The 20,992-nt window shown below is 44.2% G+C and overlaps 1 protein-coding gene across 4 annotated transcripts; it reads right to left on the bottom strand.

The window, feature by feature from the left end:
• Nucleotides 1-1,780: 1,780 nt before the first annotated feature.
• On the bottom strand, nt 1,781-20,535 carry GPX4 (glutathione peroxidase 4). Of its 4 annotated transcripts, none has more exons than XM_032970630.2 (7): nt 20,431-20,535; nt 9,881-9,975; nt 6,985-7,132; nt 5,634-5,785; nt 4,249-4,273; nt 3,776-3,835; nt 1,781-2,818 (listed from the first exon to the last, which is right to left on the bottom strand). In XM_032970630.2, the coding sequence occupies exons 1-7, from the start codon at nt 20,431-20,433 to the stop codon at nt 2,786-2,788; spliced, it is 516 nt and encodes a 171-aa protein (XP_032826521.1). In that variant the 5' UTR covers nt 20,434-20,535; the 3' UTR covers nt 1,781-2,785. The 4 variants fall into 4 exon arrangements, with proteins under 4 accessions (XP_032826521.1, XP_032826518.1, XP_032826517.1 ...); XM_032970627.1 differs by lacking the exon at nt 20,431-20,535 and adding an exon at nt 17,525-17,611; XM_032970626.1 differs by lacking the exon at nt 20,431-20,535 and adding an exon at nt 15,795-15,836.
• Between the last annotated feature and the right edge of the window lie 457 nt (nt 20,536-20,992).

Here is a 20,992-nt window from a genome sequence, read left to right as displayed (position 1 = left end):
GAAATGACATGTTTTGTTCACGTGACAAACCTTACTAATTGGCTGTCGGGTGGTGGCGGGATTTAACGGCACGTTTATATATTTACGCGATCCAACCCAAAAAACCGTATATTATGGATATTGGTCGCGAAAGACTACGTGTTAAACAAACCTTCAACAAAAGTTAAAATATGAAAAGAATGATTAACAATCCCACCTGCTTTTGTATATCATGCATTCACCTGGAGTTATGCCTCTTCTGTGTATGGATAAAGGCCTCAATGCCCATCACTTAATTGTCACTGGTGTTAAATACTGCACCAAAATAGGTCGACTTGAATATAAGTTTCGAAGGGTGGCCGAGCCTTTAACATGGGACTCGGCCACTTCCAGTGCATACCAGCTGATCTGGGCATGACGTTGCAAGATAAGCAGTGGCTAGGAGATGGCAGTACAGCCATGGTTCTCGGGCCACATGGAGTTACTTGGTTTGTGTGCGAAGTGCTAACCCTTATATGCGTGGGTTTCTCCTAAACGTCCCAACGCAGAGCCCTCCTGAAAGTCTCAATTGTTGTGTTTCTAAATCACTTTTTTCCCCATTCTAAGAGCCGTCTATTGAAGAAGCACGATTTGGCCAGGTGCGGTTCAACATACATGCGTACAAAATAATGCGTAATTTAAAAAAAACATGTATTTCACACGCGAAAAGAACGTACACGTAGTCCCTTCGTCAATCAACGGCTGGATGACACCATCTTGGAGGTCGTGGGTGTCATTTGACCATACTTCACCACGCTGGCCAATGCAGGTGGATGAAGGCGATTGCGTGGATGTGGGCTCATTACGGATGTTTTGGCCATCAGAAGGATAAGTGTATGCCATCCAATTTGTGGAAGCTCTTAGGACTCGGCAATAAATTAGTTAAGAGCAGCCATGATGTGCAGTTATCCAGCTCCGTAGCCCTGGTAGACATGGGGGGCTCGCAATTGGAAGGTTAGAGTTCAAATCCCATAATCCCTCCTGGGTCAATAAAATATGAACCACTTTGTTTGAAGTTGGCAACGTTCCCTCCACCCCCCATTCAGACATTCCTCCCATAGCTACGTGAAATTGCAATCACGGCTTCGGGGCCGCCAGTGGAAAGTATTTGCACCCAACAATTTGCTTGCCAAGAGTGGTTGCACGATGGAGACTCGCCGCCTACCACCGTAATATTGAGTTTCTACCACGAGTGGGCCTCCCCACAGTGTGGGGCATACACTTGGCCATACAGTACTTGAACATGCTGGCAAGTGTGGTATGAAGGCAGGTAGCAAACTATAATACACTGGATACGCCTTGGATACTGCACCAAGGTTTTCACACAGTAGTTGCTCCCATTGAACACTATCCAGACTCGACCTTGCTTAGCTTCATAGATCTGACAATGTTAAGTGCCTTCCGAATGATTTGGTTTGATTGGCGATTTAAATTTTTTTTTTACAAACACTGCCGATGCATGTGCTCAACGCTGTGGAAAGCAAGTATCCTGCGTGCCAGCCAGCAACTTTTTTCTAATGCAGTACGATATATAGTATACGACACTCCACACTGTTTAGTGCAGGTTTTCCAAGGCAGAGCACATGAGTATAATACAAAGATGGATTTTACTGCATTGGCCTGTTTCCCACGATGTTGCTCTTGCAAGCTAGATGCTTATGGATGGACACTCATGAAGACAATCAATGTCCAAGCTCTAACAAGATGGAATGCGTTCCTGGTGATATGGTCAGAGGAAACACAAATGACATTGCAACAGAAATGGCCACACTTTTTTCTGATTTTTATTGGTTCTAGCAAACAATTGTTTAAGACTTGTGTGATTTATTACGGTACAGTGAAATTTACAACAAAAAAATGGTACAAGGACCACAGGGCACTGTGGGATCCCAAAGCACGTGACAAAATCCCTGCCAATAGTGTGGTGGAAAAAGCAAACTATTAAAACCGCATACAATGTCTGTCTTAATGACTGATACAACCGCGATCTTGAAAAATCACACAACCTTGGGATAGATAGAAACACCATGTGCAAGTTACTATTTAGCATGAACATCTGTTTTGTCGAATTGAACAAACATGCATAAACATGCATTTTTAATTAAGTTTTATGAAATAACACGCACATTTAAGTAGCCATTTTAAAGTAAAAAAAGCAACTGTACAACCAATAATTTACTCTATTCAAGTTGAAATGATTTGGCAATATGAAGTCACTTGTAATTTCATGGTGTGCACTGGTATCTAACATCGTTAAGGAAACTTAATTGTCGCAACATCTGCGCAAGATAACGCTAAACTACACATGGCAGCCGCTAATAACGGAAGCCCAAAGCTTGTTGAAATCCAATAGTTACCTATTTTACAAAGGGTTTCCTTATTGCCTGCAAATTACAAGAAGCCAATTATCCATCGAGTTTCAAAGAGAGCATAGCAGTTCAATCCTACCATCAGCACAGACAAGCATATCAAAAGCTGAAACAATTTTTTTTGTAAAGAAAGCAACAGAGCCGGTTTTTTGCCGGCCTTCGCGTGACAATGACCACACGCGCTCTGCCGTCGCCCCTGCTGGATCGAGCGGTCTGCACGCCGCTCTCTTTCAGGGCAGCCCTCCCAGGATTCCTGGTTTGTGGGGCCACCCTTCATTGGCTCCAAGCACGTGGGCGAGGCTGGCGAACGAGCAGCCAAAAGTCAAGACGAAGAAGTTTATGCCGGGCTTGGGTAGGAATGTCGGAGGGGAGAATCTGGCAAGGCCTAAAAGAAAAGCCTACAAAATGGGCAGGAAGTCCTTCTCAATCCCCTGCAATACAAGAAGTTTGTGTAGGAACATGCATTAAAATAATGAACCATTTTACACATTCAGCACAGGCACACCTCAACTCAACAATGGTGGCTTCCTTTGTAAGTAGGGGGCTTGTGTTTGTGAATGTTCCATGCAAGCAGGGAGGGCCTTAGTAGCCTCAGTAATTAACATCTCACTACTCATCTAATGAGCAATTGTGGCAGGGGCGTTGTTACACGAGATGAAACATGGCATCTGCCACCTCGTGGAAAAACCTGGAAATATGAGCCCTGGGAGCCACCCGAGACCTAGCGGTGGGCCAACTGGCGTCTCCAGAGCCGCATGTGGCTCAATCGAAGGGGACATAACGTAGAACGTACTATCACAGTAGCAAAGAATAGTTAATGTCTTCTATGCTGTGCGAAAACTGTCAACACATATACTTGGCTGTGCATAACTCATGGTTACTTCTTGGCTTTTGGTCTACCACAGGTTGGCCACCCCTGCGCTAGGCAATGTGTTTTTTTTACCGATATTGCCGACACGTGACAGAAACATTACAACTCTCCTTACGGAAACAACCCTATGGAACCACTAAAGTAAGCAACGAGAAATCAACATTTGTAGCTCCTTTTTAATAACATTTGAATAGCAGTGTAACATATAAGCAAAATTAGATCTTTACTTTGTATATAAAAAAAACTATCAAGAAGCATAACAAATATTATTCGCACTAAACTAAGGAGAGACTAAAAAAAATCTATAAAATAAATGAAAAAAATGAAATCACGTTTCAGAGGAAACACAAACTTCCGTCTTCAGGTGGAAACCGTCACAGCAAAATTGCTTTATCAAGTTTTTTTTTCATTTATTTTATTGATTTTTTACCTACGTGACTTTACCGAAAAAACCCAAAGAGTATGAATCCTTGCAGTCACGAAAACTTCAAATCTAGAATTAAGGAGAGACGCTTACCACGGGATCATCCACTGGGCTGTATCGCTTGACCACCTGTCCCTGCTTATTGATGAGAAACTGGAAGACACGCACACGATACAGAATTTAGCAGTTTATCATCATGGACACCGTTCAACGTACATACAAGCTCAATGTGAACCAATATATTAAAAGTGAATTGATGATTAATCTCTTTTACCAGGAATTGACATTTATTTTTTGAGGACGAATGGAGATGGGGGGAAAAGGCCACCGAACACACGGAACGTAAAATATAAGCCCCAACAACCTCCAATTAATAAACGAGGGTGGTCAAAACATTTTGACAAGCAGAGTTTACAACTCGCACAAATACAGGGTTTGTAAATGCCCATCCGCAGAAAGGGTTGTTTCCAACCTCGCATAACCTTACAACAATACCTTCCATGAATATCAGCAATGTGTCACGCTATATTAGAAATATATGTCAACAAGTATGACCGACAACATACCTTTGTAAAGTTCCACTTGATTGCACTGAGAAGGAATGAAAATCAAATGTAAACTTCATTGTTTACAGAAATAATTACATTACAATGGGCCCTGAGAAATAATTATGGCTATAATCTTAGCAACATTTTTCTCCACCACTGCATAAAGACCACCAATGATCTCAATTAACAACTGTTAAGTTAATGTAAACATTTAAAAATCGTATAGAAACATAGTACACACAGCGCCACCTACTGTCAGTATCGCTGTAATGAATCGCAAAAACAATACAATGTTTTTTGCACAAGCGCAAACTGCTAAGAATTTGGAGAGGGCTACGTTAACAGAAAATCACTCCCGTGTTTTTAAAGCCGGTTTAGGCGCATTGCAGGTGGTTTCTCATCTGTAGGAGCGAAACATTTGGCAGCTACATCATTTCAGAGGCAGATGGGCTGAGTAAATAAAGACTTATGAGAAGGACATTATACAGATTTTAGGAGCAATACCAAGTATGTGTTCAGGATCCTGCATCAAGTTATTACGTTCCATACTCGGTAAAGCATATTGTGGACATGATTGCAGGTATGTACCAATGATTCTGTATCAGCTGACAACATTTAAAATCATGTTTCAAGTCTATTTGTTTAACCAGGTGAGAATCCAGGAGAGACCAGGAGTATAATTTGCAAGAGTGACCTGGGGAATTAGTCTGCCAGCAGAGGCGGTGATTACTATGCAATCCCAAATGAGTAATGTGACAATTGTCAAATTTGTACCCCTGTTTCCCACACACACAAATGTCCTACTTTTGCGAATTACATCAGGCGATTCTTTAGTGTCTCACGCGAAGCGCGTATTATAATTACACCCGCAGTATTAAAAACTAAACTATTTTTATTTTACCAGGTAAGGCCCACTTGGCTATATAACTGTTTCAGAAGCGATTTGGCCACAAATACATCGCTCAAAGTGGCTTATCACGTGTAAATTAATAGCAGCCAAATTCTCGAAACACACGTTGATTCTAAAATGTGGAGGGAAAAACTGGAGGACCTGGATAAAGATCCACACGACCACGGCAAGAGCATGCAAACTCCAAATATACAGCAGGCATCAGGGTCGGGATCGAACCAACGACCTCCTGTATACCAGGTGAGGTAGTTAACATCTTGCCACTGTGGTAACCAGTGTGGTTACTCTATTTGAACTCTGAACCTCTGCAACGAGTGGCGAAATGCACCACCCCTGAACACGCGATACTGCCCATGTAATTTGTCCGGTGGCATTTTTAGAAGATCCACCGAGTGAGTGACTTTTCACGGTTTGCTCATCAACATTTCCGCTTTAAAAAAGCCGTTGGCAACGTTGCAGACAAGCGAGTGAAAGAGCAGCAAGCGAGACGCACTTGTACAGGGTGCCCCGGCCGTTGGGCTGGCTCTTCATCCACTTCCACAGTGGGTGCGCGCTGTCAGAGTTGACGTCGATTTTGGAGAACATGTCGAACTTCACATTGTACTGCTGCACAAACTCCTTTATCTCCGCGTCCGTGCCCGGTTCCTGGTGTCCGTCACGTACACAGAAAGACCTGAAACAAGCCCCCACCCCACCTGTGCAAGAGGAGTGCTCTGGCCTCCGACGTCGAGAACAAGGGTTGGCAACCAAAATAACAAGAAAAGCAGGTTTTTTTAATCGGTCAAAAAACTAAATATTTCAAGAGTCGCAATGCACTGCGGTGGTGAAGTCGAGCCACAGGTTGCCAACCCCTGGTCTATAAAAACAAACGTGTGCATAACAGGCCACACTGCTGATGAGATAAAAAAATACGACTCCAGCCCAGAATTTGCCTGCTTAACTAAATGAGAAGACATTGGCACGTAAGTGCCATGTGTACACGTACAGCCAGTTATCAATCCACTGCTGGATGAGGGCCTCCCCCACACCATGCACGTTGGTGGGAATTGTTTGACCATACTTCACCATGCTGGTCATTGCGGCTTAACATGGATGTTGGAAGCATTGTACAGTACAAAATTGGGAAATTATGGCACTGCCTTCTCCTGTCCATGACGTAGAAATCAGGACGGCAGCGCGTGCAGATCAGTGTCTGCAGCTTTAACAGCCCCATGAGCCACCAGTCGTCATACAGCCACTGTTGGTAGTTCCACCCAATTGAGTGTTTTGACTTGTGACAAAACAAGGGTGGCTTCCACCAGTCGTGGTTTTCCCAGGATTGTTATCCCCATTTTAAAGTAGCTGACGTTCTGGAAAATCAGCAAGTCTTCCCGTAGCCAACTGATTGGCATGGTTGGCTACGTAGGGTGTGAAATAAGTTAAACATACATGCATTAAAAAAGATCCCGTTAAGTCTCAGTTGACCAACCATACACCACTCAAGAACATACATTTATATGCAGTTAACCCCCTCCTTCCAGTACTGCGAGATTCTTCTTGCAATGATACAAAGCCGAGCGGAGGCCACGGCTTGGGCTAGCAATGGAGCTACTATTCTTTAAAATATATATATATATATTTTACCAGGTAAGGCTCACAGAACTAGAAAAAGCACTTTTTCAAAAGGGAGCTGGCCACAAATGATAGCTCAAGGAAGTGGCTTATCATATGGAAACGTACAGCAGCCAAACTCTGAACGCATGTTGGTTCTAAATATGGAGGGAAAACCAGAGGACCCATGCAAATATACAGGCATCTAGGTCAGGATCGAACTCACGACCTCCTGTATACTGGCATACCCCTACCTGCTTGCCAAACTGGTTGCAGGGGAAGGCGAGGATGCAGAGGCCGTGGCTCTCAGCGTACTGCTTGTGCAGAGCAGCGAGCTGATTGTAGTTCACGGCAGTCTTCCCTCATTTCGACGCCACGTTCACCACGATGCAAACGTGGTCTCTGCAAGTGGGGTGGGGGGGGCAGGTGGTAAAAGTAGGTAAAGGAGCAGGTCCTGCAATTTACTTGTTCCCACCATTGCTAGAGGAAAGGCCTTTTTCACTTACAATTTGATTAGGTTGAGGGGGTAATTTGGTCTGCTCTTCCACGCTGGTCAAATGTATTAGGACGTGTGTACCCACACTTTACTCCACCACACATAAACCTGCCAAATCGACTGACATGGTGTACCCATTGGCACTGCTGGGGTGGTCAGAGGCACGAAGGAATTAAGAAGCGTGTCCCATTGTTTAAACTGCCATGGCCAGGCATCGGATTAAACCGGCAAACTCTGGATTGCAAGTCTAGTGCGCCAACCGTTACACCATGGGGAGGCAATGGGAAATAAAAAAATAAATTTGGAACGATAAGATATTTTTCATTCATTCCAAGGGTAATCAAACAAGACTAGGACATAAAACGGACTGGTCGCTGCAAAATTTGGGGCTGTCCATAAACAATTGCCAAATTAACAAATCACTTGAAATCATGACCAATCAACAGATCTCAAGAGGCCAAAATAGGAATAAGCATAGACAGCGCTTGGACGGGCAGCTATGTTGTGGGCAGCTGCAGCAAAATCTGCTCGTGGAATGTACATTATATATTCCCACCTGCTTCAACCAACCCACCCAGTCAAACAACCCCGACAAACTACACGGAGGCCTTAACTCTATAAGCGGATTATAAAATGGCTCTGTACAGGAAATTAAAAACTTCAACAACACTGCCTTAAAAAGAAAAAACAATTACATAAATTGGCAAGGTTTCAGGGCATGGTAGTTCATGACACATTAAGGGCTATTGCCTAAAACGTGGTCGATTATATTTTATAAAGGCTGTTGTTGACGAGTGTCGTGTTTCGTTACTTGTGCCCCACTGGCAACGTGGCATCAAATAATTTGTACACACGCATACAAACAAAGTGTTGGGGGCAACTGCTGTTAGTGAGCAACTATAAAGGCCAACACAGCATGCGAGCAGATGGTGTGGCCAACGCCACAGCTGGCCACATTTGTCTCTCCTTTGCACGCATTTAAGACTCCAAAACAGGTTCAGACACCACCTGCCACTGAAGTCACGCATCGCTGGGAATGGAATCCAGGTCGCCGAGATAGTACACCAGTACCCGAACAAAAGACAGTTTCCCTTAAAGCCCGAATAGACTGTTAGAGCACCTATGAAGGCCAGCAGGTTGTGGCCAGGACCGTGCCTGGCCACCTTTGTCTCATCAGTGTACAAATCTACTCCAGACCTGGAGTCTATTAGAATAACAATCACGGCAGTATTGTCAATTGAACTTACAATGACAATGCGATTATACAAATTACAATTGTAATGGTCTCAGGTCTGGTACACACTGCATCAGTTACTTTATTTAAGCCCGAGTCAAATCCGACAAGGCTGAGGAACAGTTAAGATTATGTTGCCACTGATGTTAGCCGTGGGCCGGGAGTTTAAATCATGGTGCTGGATTTACAGATCACGAGCACAAACCAATGTTTCACGCAGCAGAGGAAGCGCGCACACGCGAGCCACGAAACCAACACACACATATACACCCACAAAGACAAAGATCTTCTGTATAGCCTTAACAGACTGTTGGGTCAAGTGCCGTTAGCGAGCACCTACGAAGGCCAGCACGGCACACAAGGGGGTGGGTGGCCAGCACTAAGCCCGGCCGCCTGCCTCTTCCCAGTGGTGATGTTTACACATTGCATCAGGTACCTCTGAGGCCGAGTCCACCTAGGGGAGGCCCAAGACGGTTCAGATAATAGTCACTGGTGTTGGCCGTGAGCGGGAATCGAACTCAGGCTGTAGGGTTCGTAGCGCAGTGCGCTAACCGCTACACTATCGCTCCCCACGTACACCCACACGAGTCCCAGTTACACATGGTTAACCACCGAAATATGCGTGCACTTCCTTCTTGTGGTTTGTGCTGCTGTTGTTTCTATAGAGAGTACTCATGACAGATACCGAATGAGCACAGGGTGTGCCGTTTGCCTGTAACTGTGTCATGACTCAAAGATGACGAGGGTGACTGCAATTCAACTATGGGGGTTATTTACAGGATAAAGTCTTACAACTGATAATAAAGTCTTGACTTAAAGCTTTCGTGACTGCAGGAATTCATTTTATTTGAATCTATCTACGTGACTTTACTGAAAGACCCAAAGAATGATAGTGGTCAGGTGACTGCGTTCCTGAAAAAAAAAAGGCTACATGTTTAAAATCAATAATGCAAGTCAGCAACTCATGTGACCTTCAGCTATTATTCAATCAAAATTGCCATGGCATTTGTAGGCAAGACCAGACTTAGCCCTCTGCCAGTGTGAGAACATAAACAAATAATTGTGCTGATGAACAGACGATGTAACGCTTTCAAACATGCACGTCTTCGGAAGTATTTAAATAGCGACACCTCCGATTAGCAGTTGGCTACGTACGGTGCGAAAGTAGTTCAACATTTATAAATGGACGCCGATGGGTAGTGTCAGGGCAAAACGCATTTGAAAATAATTATTCCGACTCTTCCAAATGTTTGGCACGCCACTGATCAATGAAGCCCTGTATCAATTAAAATATGTTTTAATTGCAGAAAATGCCCAACAGCAACAAACTGCATGCTCACATGTCATCAACATTGGATTGTCTGAGAATTATTGTGAACGCTGTTTACTGATTGTGTAAAGTATTAAAAAAAGCCCGCACTTGTATTTTTCTAATGACACTTCATTTCCGTCGATGTCCTTCGCCGAGAACTCGTACATGCTCTTCGCATCTTTCCAAGTATCCGCAGATTCGGCCTGAGTGGGGAGACGTAAAAAACAAAAAGGGGGAGGAAGCACAGGGGGAAAAAATCAATAAAGCGTTCCTGTTACAAAAACTGTAAATGCAATTCTCAGCATGCTCCCCCTTCAGCCATTACATTTCCACACCACGGCTACATTTGTCACTGCTGAAGATCACAGAATGCATTACAAACACATTGCTAAGAAGGAGTTTGATGCCAAATGCTCCTCTTTGGCACAACACCTGAGGTGAATGAACCCAGAAAAAAAGGGGCTTGGGAGACAGGGACCGAAGGAGATGGGTAATTAACCCATGTCCCGGCGAGGGAGACTTTCAGGCAGGTGGTGGTGGGGGAAGGTGGACGTACGACGACTGCACTTATGGTTTTACAATTTGAGAGCGACCCCCAGCACCCCCCTCACCCCCTGACTCTTGTTTCCCTTGCGGGCCTGAGACTACCTTCCGTAAGTTGAATGTACCCCCCCCCCCCCCCACCATCTTCCTCACCACCCCTTCCCCCCCCCCCCAGGTAAAAGCATATTGGCTCCCGGATGCGAATCCTTTGTGTGAAAGAGGTGTTAGATGTATAACCTCCTTCCTAAACCCTGGTTACATTCCCCCCCCCCCCCCCCGTCTTGTATAAAGTGGTCACGTCTGATCAGAGGGCCCACGAGTTTATCCCTGTCTGGTTCTTCCATCACCTAAAGCGTTGTTACTGGGCCTATGTTTGTGTTGTTTCATAAAATCCTAATATAAAAACCCACATTTCAAAGCGACGTACATCCAAATTGGTTGGCTTTCCCCATCGTGAGCCATGGTCATTCGATTGCTGGATGAAGGCCTCCTTAAGCCACTGCTATCTTTCACAATGCTGTGACGACGCATGGTTTAAATCTTTTAATAAGGCGCGGTAGTAATTTCTTCACCACATTTATTTATTTATTTAATACCCATTTACCCTTTTGCTCAACCTCCTCGCAAGTGAATTAAGGGCAGTGTCAATTTCACGTCACCGAGTCATGCGACAGTCTTGTAAGAAAAAACTCCCACGGTTAACACTTAAAATAAATATCCACCAACTATTAAAATGAACCAATATTTCTGCAAACAAGAAAGCATCACTCTACATTTAAATACCTATGAGAAAAATCACGCATTACCAAATCATCTGGCATGCAACCACTTTCGGCATCCAAGCGCTGTTGAGCCTGGAGAGTGCTTGAATAGGTGACCAGCGTGAGTAAAGCGGGTTGTTATTGGCTGCTGGAGCTATATTGTGGACAGTGGAGCAAAATTCTTCTTGCATCTGTAGTGTTGACAAAGTAGGCAGAGACTTCTCTTTGTAGGCAACACCGTTAATTTACTCCAACGACAGAGAACGTCCCTAACACAGAGAGGTAACGGCCTCTCCCACCCGATAGCCTAGAGGATGATACGTCCTCACTCTTAGTGTGCCCTCACACTCTACGCCGCTATCGGGAATTCCTCCATCTAAGGGACCTAGGGGAGGCTATGGTCACCCGACCATGCCCGGGTAACGGGTGCCGCCACTGGGCCGTTCGGACCTGGCATTGACAAGGGCAAGGGCACGGAAGTTCCAGGGCACTATCTAGAGGTCTTCGAGTCTTGAGGTGAGTGCGGACTGACTCATGCTGGGAGAGCTGCTGCCCTTTATATCCTTCCTCTCCCAAGCGTCCTCTCGAGAGGGTCTGGGTCCGACCGTTGGCCCCCCAGCCCCCTCCCTCAGTGGGCTCTGGCCCTCTCACCCCTGGTTAACGGTTATTGTAGTCGTGGGTCGTACAACTGTCACTCAACAGCCCCCTACACACTGAGGGCGCCACTAGAGGTGAGTGTACGTGACCCATACAATACTGGTACGCAGGTAAGTACACATGTTGCGCGTAATAATGCCGCTACATCTTGCTGGCCGCCTTCACCAACATGCACAGACCAGTGTGGTGAAGTATGGTCTAATGGACCCCACGACACAGAGGCCCACTCATGCAGCTGTATATGTACTGTACATTGGATTTCTCTTTTAAAATCAAAACAGTGCTCCTCTTAAAAACACACAACATGTATGTGTCATTACTAAACTATTACTTCACCATGACCAATGTAGTAATGCGGTATTCACGAAGTGGCTTGTTTTTAAAAAAGGCACTCAAAAGGCTTAACTGAGCAGCAATGAACCGATGCACAGTGCACTGCAGTGTTGCACAAAACACCCGTGGTGGCGGAACAAATGGGGGGGGGGGGGGGGGGGCTTTACTCCACACGAACCTTTGGAACAGATAACACCATCAAAAACCTCCACGAATGACGATACAAATTTATTGCCATTATATAAACGGCAAAGGACAAAGAGGACTCGGAAGAACCACGATTCGTCCAGAACCTAACGGATGATTGCCCACCAAAGCTCCGCACAAATGCCAAAATTAAAACGATGGCACATTTTATTTAATTTGTATTGTACCGAGGGCGAACAGACCCTCGCCAGCCACTCACTATCGCACACGTCAGACGCGCCTGACACCAAACACGAGACACCCAACACTCACACATCACATGTCTTCCCATGTTCCATTTTGCTTGTAAGAATCTCGTTTACTCAATTATGTCAACTGCAACATTCTGTAAAATTTTAATCAACTGAACATTAGATACTCAAAGTATTTAGTACGATTATAATGCTTTAGCATAAAAATGAGACAAATCTATTAATACAACTGTAATATGCCCACAAATGAAAATCCAACTTTGGTACAAGAATAATAGATTTACACTTTGGCGTATCAAGATGGGCTACTAGGCTAGGGGTGGGGAAACTGTGGGAGGTTAGGTTGTGGCTACTATCACTCTGAAGCTCGGGGCACATCGAATTCTCAAGTCATTAACAGACCCTACCTGTGAATCTTATCCTGCGCAGCAATGGCAAGTCATTGGCTACAAAGTCTGCCAGAAAAAAACACACATGCTAGCAGGATGGCAATGATTGTGCAAGGTTTTCGCCGTTGCCAAAGTTCATTGCAAAACATCACCATGGCCCTGGAGTTAATTTGCAAGCCAAAAAGCAATTTCAAGTAATTTAAAGAATACCACACTAGCAGATGAACGCGTCGAATAAGTATTTATATACGGTCATTATTGTCAGCTATGATCAAGCCATTGCTGGACGAAGGACTCCTCTCCCCTCCACCCACCACCACCACTCATGAACATTTGATACATTCGGTATTTAATAAAGAAAAGCAGCCCCTTCATCGAAACAAAACGCGTACATTTCTTATATTTTTGTATTTCCGTTTGCGCCGCAATGTAGTGTAACACAGCGGTCTCATGGTCACTGCAATCCAAAAATCCATCACAGACCCACACACGAGATTTCATCACTCCACCTCTTTGTGGTGGATGTCCTCTCGCATAAGATACACATGGTACATGGGACGGGCCTATCGACACCGAAAGGCACAACTCAAAGGGCATTTATCAAGGACCCACCCCACATGTTCTCAAAACATAAATCTCCCCGTTTCTCAAGGAGGGCTACTTGCAAAAAATATCCCGCCCCCCCCCCCCCCCATCGACAGATGATCATCGATTATCTGGCTTCCAACATTATCTGGCTTCCAACATTATCCGGTGGTCGCAAAACGATCTGGCGAAACCGCTCCAAAGCCTGAAACCAGTCCGGCGATCGGCACTGTGCGACAAAAAAGTAGTTATGCTTGATTCGGTGTTAAAAAATTATATTTAGTACATTAAATACTACACAATAAAAAATACTGAAGGTATATTCGTCACCCCAAGCAGTCTTGGAGATTGGAGTGTTAAGTATAGTACGGTAAATACAGTAACTGTTTAAAGTAGGATATTTATTTTTGCCCATTTGTGTATTTTTTATGTCAACTTCACATAGTAAAACACATTTTAAACATAAAAAAGTACAACACCTAAAAACATGTCATGTAAGAATGTGCAAAATAAGCTACTTTAAATGATTAGTGATTATCTGGCGTTTTTTGGAAATCCGATGCCCCCATCCCTACCAAAGCCACTAGATAATCGATCTTTTGTCATAAAACGGCAGTTAATTATGAATATGGCGAGTACTGTACTTTAAAAAAGGTAATTTCAGAAATGTAAACTGAAGTGCTGCTTACCAACATGCAGCACAAATTGTAAAAAAATAACCATTTTAACGCTGGAGCGACAAAAACAATTCATTTGTGTCCAATTCACGTCACCGGGTTCCACACTCGGTGTGCGGGGTGTGTGAACAATTATCCTGAGCATTCCTGAGAGAAAGAAACTGTTTGGCAAGTTAACAGATGACCGATTTGCACATCCAGGCTCAATCTTGCCACACATTATTAAATCTACTTGGTTAAGGACAGACAACTGCCGATTACTTTTTTTTTTAAACAATAAATTGGGTCATGGCTGTAAACAGTGAAATGTAATGCTTGAAAATATGTGCAACGTGTCCTGCTTTGGCCTGGCAAAGAGCGGCCATGCACACATGAATGCAGTAAGCTGATTAAAGGGCAATTTGCAAGGGAATTGATTTTGGAAAGAGCACAAAGCACCATACAATATAAATTGCTTCAGCACACCAAACACCACTCTGAAGCAAACTGCTATGAAGGAGTATATTTCTGCAGCAAGGGAGCGTTTGAATTTATGGACCATTTTCAGCCACCCTTGAAATGAGGACTAGGATACCGTCGAAAGATCTGTGGAGTCCGCTAAATTGTATTGCCGGACTGATGGCCATTTTTGTCAGCTGTGCACCAAATGGCACACTCCAGAAGCACCTCACGTGGCAGGTTACTCGAGTTGAGGAAAATGGTTCCGTTCAGATTGCCAATAATATTCAGTTGATAAACAAGCGCGAGCACCGTGCGGAACGAAAAGTTGGCCGTCTCGCCAAAGAGCATGCGGCACATCCAAAATAACGTCGGGCTGCAATATTATTCAGTCCTTTGTCAATCCACTTTTAGATGAACGCCTACCCATGCTGTGGCAGTAATGGGTTGTTTGACCATACATCACCACGTTGGTAAGTTTGAGTTCATCAAGGCAGGAGGGTAGCGTAGAAGTATATTCCAAGAACAGATTTTGATGCAACTGGCCTCTGCTGCCCACGACATACCTCCACAGGCATCTATGACAAACCGTAGTGCCTGGTGGTTGCCCATCCAAGCACGATCCAGGCTCAACACTGCTTCTCTTCCGAGATCTGGTGACATTGCGTCTGTCTAGGCGATTTGATCAGGACCAGTTCAGACACTCACCATCGATGTTACCCGTGCCCAGGAATCAAACTCATCAGGTCTCTAGGTTTATAGCGCAATGCACAAATCACCATCCTGCCACCTCACCATAATAAAAAAATCACACACTTTACTTCATAAACAAGAAACCAAATTATTTAAAAAGTATAATTATACAAACCCATTGGGAACACCAAAGACTATCAAGGATTATCACGTCATGTAACATCTTAAGCACCTTCATTCAACAAGTGTGAGAAATGGCCCATCAGTTATTTATAGTTTTAAATGCTAAAACAAATACACTGAAGACACTGATAATCCACGAAAGAGAATAATCATATATTAATGCTACCTTATTCTTTGGTTATTTCGGTAAAGTCACGTAGGTATCAAATCAATCACAACATTTCGGGCACAACACAAGCGTCCGTCATCAGGTAGGAAAGCATGGCCTGCTGACAGTCACGATAGCTTCAAATCAAGATTTAATGCTACCTTGGTTGCAAATGTTAACATGTGGTTTAATTAAATAGAATATTTTTCTTCCTCACCTGGGTAGACATGCTGCAAGTTGACATGTTGCCGGAATACATTCTAACGGGGCTACAACAGATGGCAACCCCATCAAACAACGTTACCCCCTTTTTTCCCCCCCGCTGGCCCATCAGGGCCACGTCAGCACGGGGCCCTCAGTTACAGCGCCCTCACAGTTACGGGTGGATTTCCCCACCTGTTGGCAGAGCAGAGCCAGAATAAAATCGTGAAAAGGCTAGCTGTCACACATTTGAATATTGCTCGGGGCCAAGCAGAGAGGGAGAAATGCGGTTAATAATTTCTGCCGTGCTGTTGCATCAGTCCTACACTGGAACATGTGCAATGCTGAGGTCACACGACATTAACGTGGTGTGACTAAGAGGCACGGCTCTGAGGGCTATGTGGTGGAAAAAAAACCTACAGGGAACCTCAAGTGTGGCTTTGTTGTGCATGGAAACGGGGTATCCCAGGCGCCAACCAATCAGTAATGGATAAAGAATCGCTGGTGTTGACACTAAATGGAAGTCGCCGTTGCATGATACATCATTATCGCAGTGTTTATAATAAAGGTTTTTGGGTTAGATTGCGTTATTGATAAATGTGTCGTAACCCTCCACCACCCGACACGGCCAATCAGCAAAAAAGTGTCACGTTGACAAAAGACAAATAGTTCACTACTTTAGCCCACCGGTGTGTTGAAGAGTGAATCCACAACATTTACAGTTTGAGTACAACGTTTCGCTGGTAATTACATCCAGCATCATCGGGCAATTCGCCAGAATGGTAAAGCCCTCGCTTGCTCCCAGTCTTAAATAGAGTAGCAGGGTGACGTCATCACTTAACTCATTTCAGGTGCAGTGATTTGAGTCGGAGGGGGGTCTTGTAATTATATAATCGATTGGTAATCAGTCAATGGTTATGATTAGTAATGAGTTGTACATTAGTAATTAGTTGTAATGTGTGTTATTGTGATTATATGCTACGTTAGTAATCCGTTAATTAGTATGTTTCCCCTATAAGGAATTGTAATATGTATTATTTAATAATACGCTTCCAAGCCTGTAGCTGTCAGAGCGATTAAAGTTATTTCTATTCCTCTCAATTTCAATGGATTCTCTAATTAGTCTTTGCAAGTAATAATTAGTTTTACACAACACTTCAACGTTATCAAAATCAATTGAGTGTCCTTGTTGACAAGCATGTTCTGCCACTGCCAACAGTTGTGTTTGAGAAAATTTAATTTCTTTGATGTTCTTTTAGTCTTATGCTGATGTTACGTCCTGTCTGTCCAATATAGCATCTGCCACAAACAATTAATCCGATATACACCTTCTGTTGATAATTTAGGTAATGCGTCTTTAGTGCAAGATACTAGTTTTGAATTTTGTGTACTGTACCAAATCTTAATGTAATGTTTTGCAAAACACGGGCTAATTTGTCAGTTACTCCTGAGCTATATGGAATTTTAATTGTTTTAACAATTTGGTCGCTTTCAGCAGTATTGCTTTGCGATCGTGATTTGGCATTCAGTGCTCTGTTAATTTGAAACCTTTATTATGAATAATATTGGTCGCGAAAGCCTACGTGTTAAACTTATTATCGGAGTGGTTAATATTTAAAAGACTACAAACACTGCATTACTGTTTAACTTTACTCCCATTGTAACATTTATCATGAAATCATCATTTTCAACCAGGCCGCACATAGAATAAATAAAATTGTTTTACAATGGCTAACAAAAACGCACACATATGAGCCACTCGCTTCTCGGTCCTGCACAGGAGCAGATCTGGATGCTCCACGTTTGTGGTGTGGTCATTCTTGAGTTGTCTGGGGGTGCGTTTTCCCCTCTGGCTGCTGCTGCAATTGTCACCAAGATTGCCCATTAAGCCATCACTCCTTCCATAACGTAACCACTTGCACTTTTCTCGACAGGGAATGCACTACTATCATGTTTTTGTACCGTTTGGTTGTAACGTTCTTACCCGGCCCTATTGGACATCTGTGACAAGAGAGCTTTAATCGCTCATCGGATTCCTCCAGTATAAATATTTCGGTTCTGATGCAGGCGTTTTTCCTATTCTATCTGTGTATTTCCCAAGCATGCACCACCTTACCATGCTTCTATGCATTCTTTTCGGATTTTCTTTATCAAGTGGTTCACGTTTCTGATAAAATGGCAAAGCGAATAAATGGCACAACAACTGAACGTTTCTTTAGGCACGTTGTTACGTTGCTTTGCGTTTCTTGCGAAAGATCCAATTTCCAAAAGCACTTTCCATCCATCATGCTCGCCACTTGCATCCGCATATCACTTTGACCCCGATCCACCTTCACCAATTTCCCTTGGTTCAATATTTTTTTCTGCGTTTGCGAAATGTGCTCCTTTAAGAACGCCCTCAAAAGTGCGTCAAGTAACACGCTTTACAATACATAGATATTTAACATAAACTCGAAAAACAATTAATCAAATTGTGCTTTTTTCACACGGAAGTTGAACTTTTCAAATGTAGCAACTAGTAAAGCAACTGATAGAAAGACATGACGGCGTGAGTTATATGACCATTATATTGCACCACGCAGGCCTGGTAAAGACGGAGGTGGTTTGAAGAGCTTTGAGCATGGAGACTGCATTAACCGATATTGCTTCACTGCAATGTAGCTCTGGAGCAGCCTATAACACCTGTTATGCGTGTTGGTTGCCCATCCCCAAGCAATTTTGCGGGGCTCAACTCCTGCTCAACTTCCGAGACATCTGCGAATACGAGTGGACGTCGTCTATGGGGAAGTAGAGCTTTGTAGCTCATCGGATTCCTCCAGTATACATGCGGATTCTGCGATTGTGGGCACATTCCGGGCGATAGTAACACGGGGTTTCAGAAGGTTCATAATGCGATTAAACTTTGAAGCAGTTCACGTCATTAATAAGCGGTGGAACGGTTCGCGCACCGTGCCTCGTGAGCGTGCTGCACGATCAATGAATGAGCTCGACTCCAGGCTGCGGCTACCAGCGACACGGCTAACAGCGACACGGCTACCAGCGACACGGCTAACTTGGGCAGGCATTCGTCATCCAGCAGGGACTTGTTTTTATTTGTTGCAGCACGACAAGGGCTACTGCGGTACTGAAATCGCCGCAACCACACGTCTAGCATTTAAATGACGAGCTAAACATTTTAAATGATTAAACTCGGTAAACGATCTCAAGTCGCCGTAGGGTGGAAGCTCTCTCCGCGATGTCAAATTGTCACGGAGAGCCGCAGGCTTGCCGACTTAGTACTGTACATGTTGTAACGGTAGTAACAACAGTGGTAGCCTGTCTGAGTGTGCACCGTCAGCACCACCACCATCATCATCATCACCACCATCATCATCATCACCAGCATCATCATCATCACCAGCATCATCATCATCACCAGCATCATCATCATCACCAGCATCACCATCATCATCATCACCAGCATCATCATCATCATCATCACCATCATCATCATCAGCATCATCATCATCATCACCAGCATCACCATCATCATCACCAGCATCATCACTAGCATCATCATCATCACCAGCATCATCATCATCACCAGCATCATCATCATCACCAGCATCATCATCATCACCAGCATCATCATCATCAGCATCATCATCATCATCACCAGCATCATCATCATCACCAGCATCATCATCATCACCAGCATCATCATCATCACCAGCATCATCATCATCATCACCAACATCATCATCATCATCACCAGCATCATCATCATCATCACCAGCATCATCATCATCATCACCAGCATCATCATCATCATCACCAGCATCATCATCATCATCACCAGCATCATCATCATCATCACCAGCATCATCATCATCACCAGCATCATCATCATCATCACCAGCATCATCATCATCATCACCAGCATCATCATCATCACCAGCATCATCATCATCACCAGCATCATCATCATCACCAGCATCATCATCATCACCAGCATCATCATCATCAGCATCATCATCATCACCAGCATCATCATCATCACCAGCATCATCATCATCACCAGCATCATCATCATCACCAGCATCATCATCATCACCAGCATCATCATCATCACCAGCATCATCATCATCACCAGCATCATCATCATCACCAGCATCATCATCATCACCAGCATCATCATCACCACCACCACCACCATCATCACCACCATCATCATCACCACCACCGGCATCATCATCATCACCACCGGCATCATCATCACCACCGGCATCATCATCATCACCGGCATCATCATCATCACCGGCATCATCATCATCACCAGCATCATCATCATCACCAGCATCATCATCACCAGCATCATCATCACCAGCATCATCATCATCATCACCATCACCATCATCATCACCAGCATCATCATCATCACCAGCATCATCATCATCACCAGCATCATCATCATCACCAGCATCATCACCAGCATCATCATCATCACCAGCATCATCATCATCATCACCAGCATCATCATCACCAGCATCATCACCAGCATCATCATCATCATCACCAGCATCATCATCATCACCAGCATCATCATCATCATCATCACCAGCATCATCATCATCACCAGCATCATCATCACCACCACCACCAACATTACTCACCATAATGAAAAAGAACGACCGCAGGCCGCAGGCCGCGCGACTTCTCCTTTTATACTCTCACGTCCTGACCACGCCCACAGCCACGCCCACAGAGAGGGGGGCGGGGCGACTGCTGCAGTCAACACAATAGGGTAGCCTCACGTTTTTCCACGAGTACGTGTGGTTTAACGCAGACTCGGATGCCTTGCGAAAGGAACGTCTTAACACAACGCCTGTTTTATTGCCAGAAAGGGTAAAACCTTATTTTTTTTAGTTCCATCATTTTGATAGTACTGTTAAAAAGGCCCCATAAACTAAACGGATTATTGGGGGCAAGTGCTGTTTTAGTGTGTAAAACCTATAAAAGGCCGGCACGGCATACACCGGGCCAACTTTGTCTCCCAAGTGGTGATAGTTTACACACACACACGTGTATTGTACTCATTTGAGTCTGAATCGACCTGGGGGATGCCCAGGACTGGGTTCAGATAATCCGTCACTGGTGGCCACAAGCTGGACTCGAACTCGGGTGGCCGGGTTCGTAGCGGAGTGGCAGTGCTCTTGGTACAATAGCCACGTTTCA

This window comes from Petromyzon marinus, chromosome 44, assembly GCF_048934315.1.
Source record: "Petromyzon marinus isolate PM22_M1 ecotype Great Lakes invasive population chromosome 44, UKy_Petmar_22M1.pri1.0, whole genome shotgun sequence".
In the NCBI taxonomy this organism is placed as follows: Eukaryota; Metazoa; Chordata; class Hyperoartia; order Petromyzontiformes; family Petromyzontidae; genus Petromyzon; species Petromyzon marinus.
Note: the sequence above shows the minus strand (reverse complement) of the source record. Positions and strands in the feature narration are given on the sequence as shown.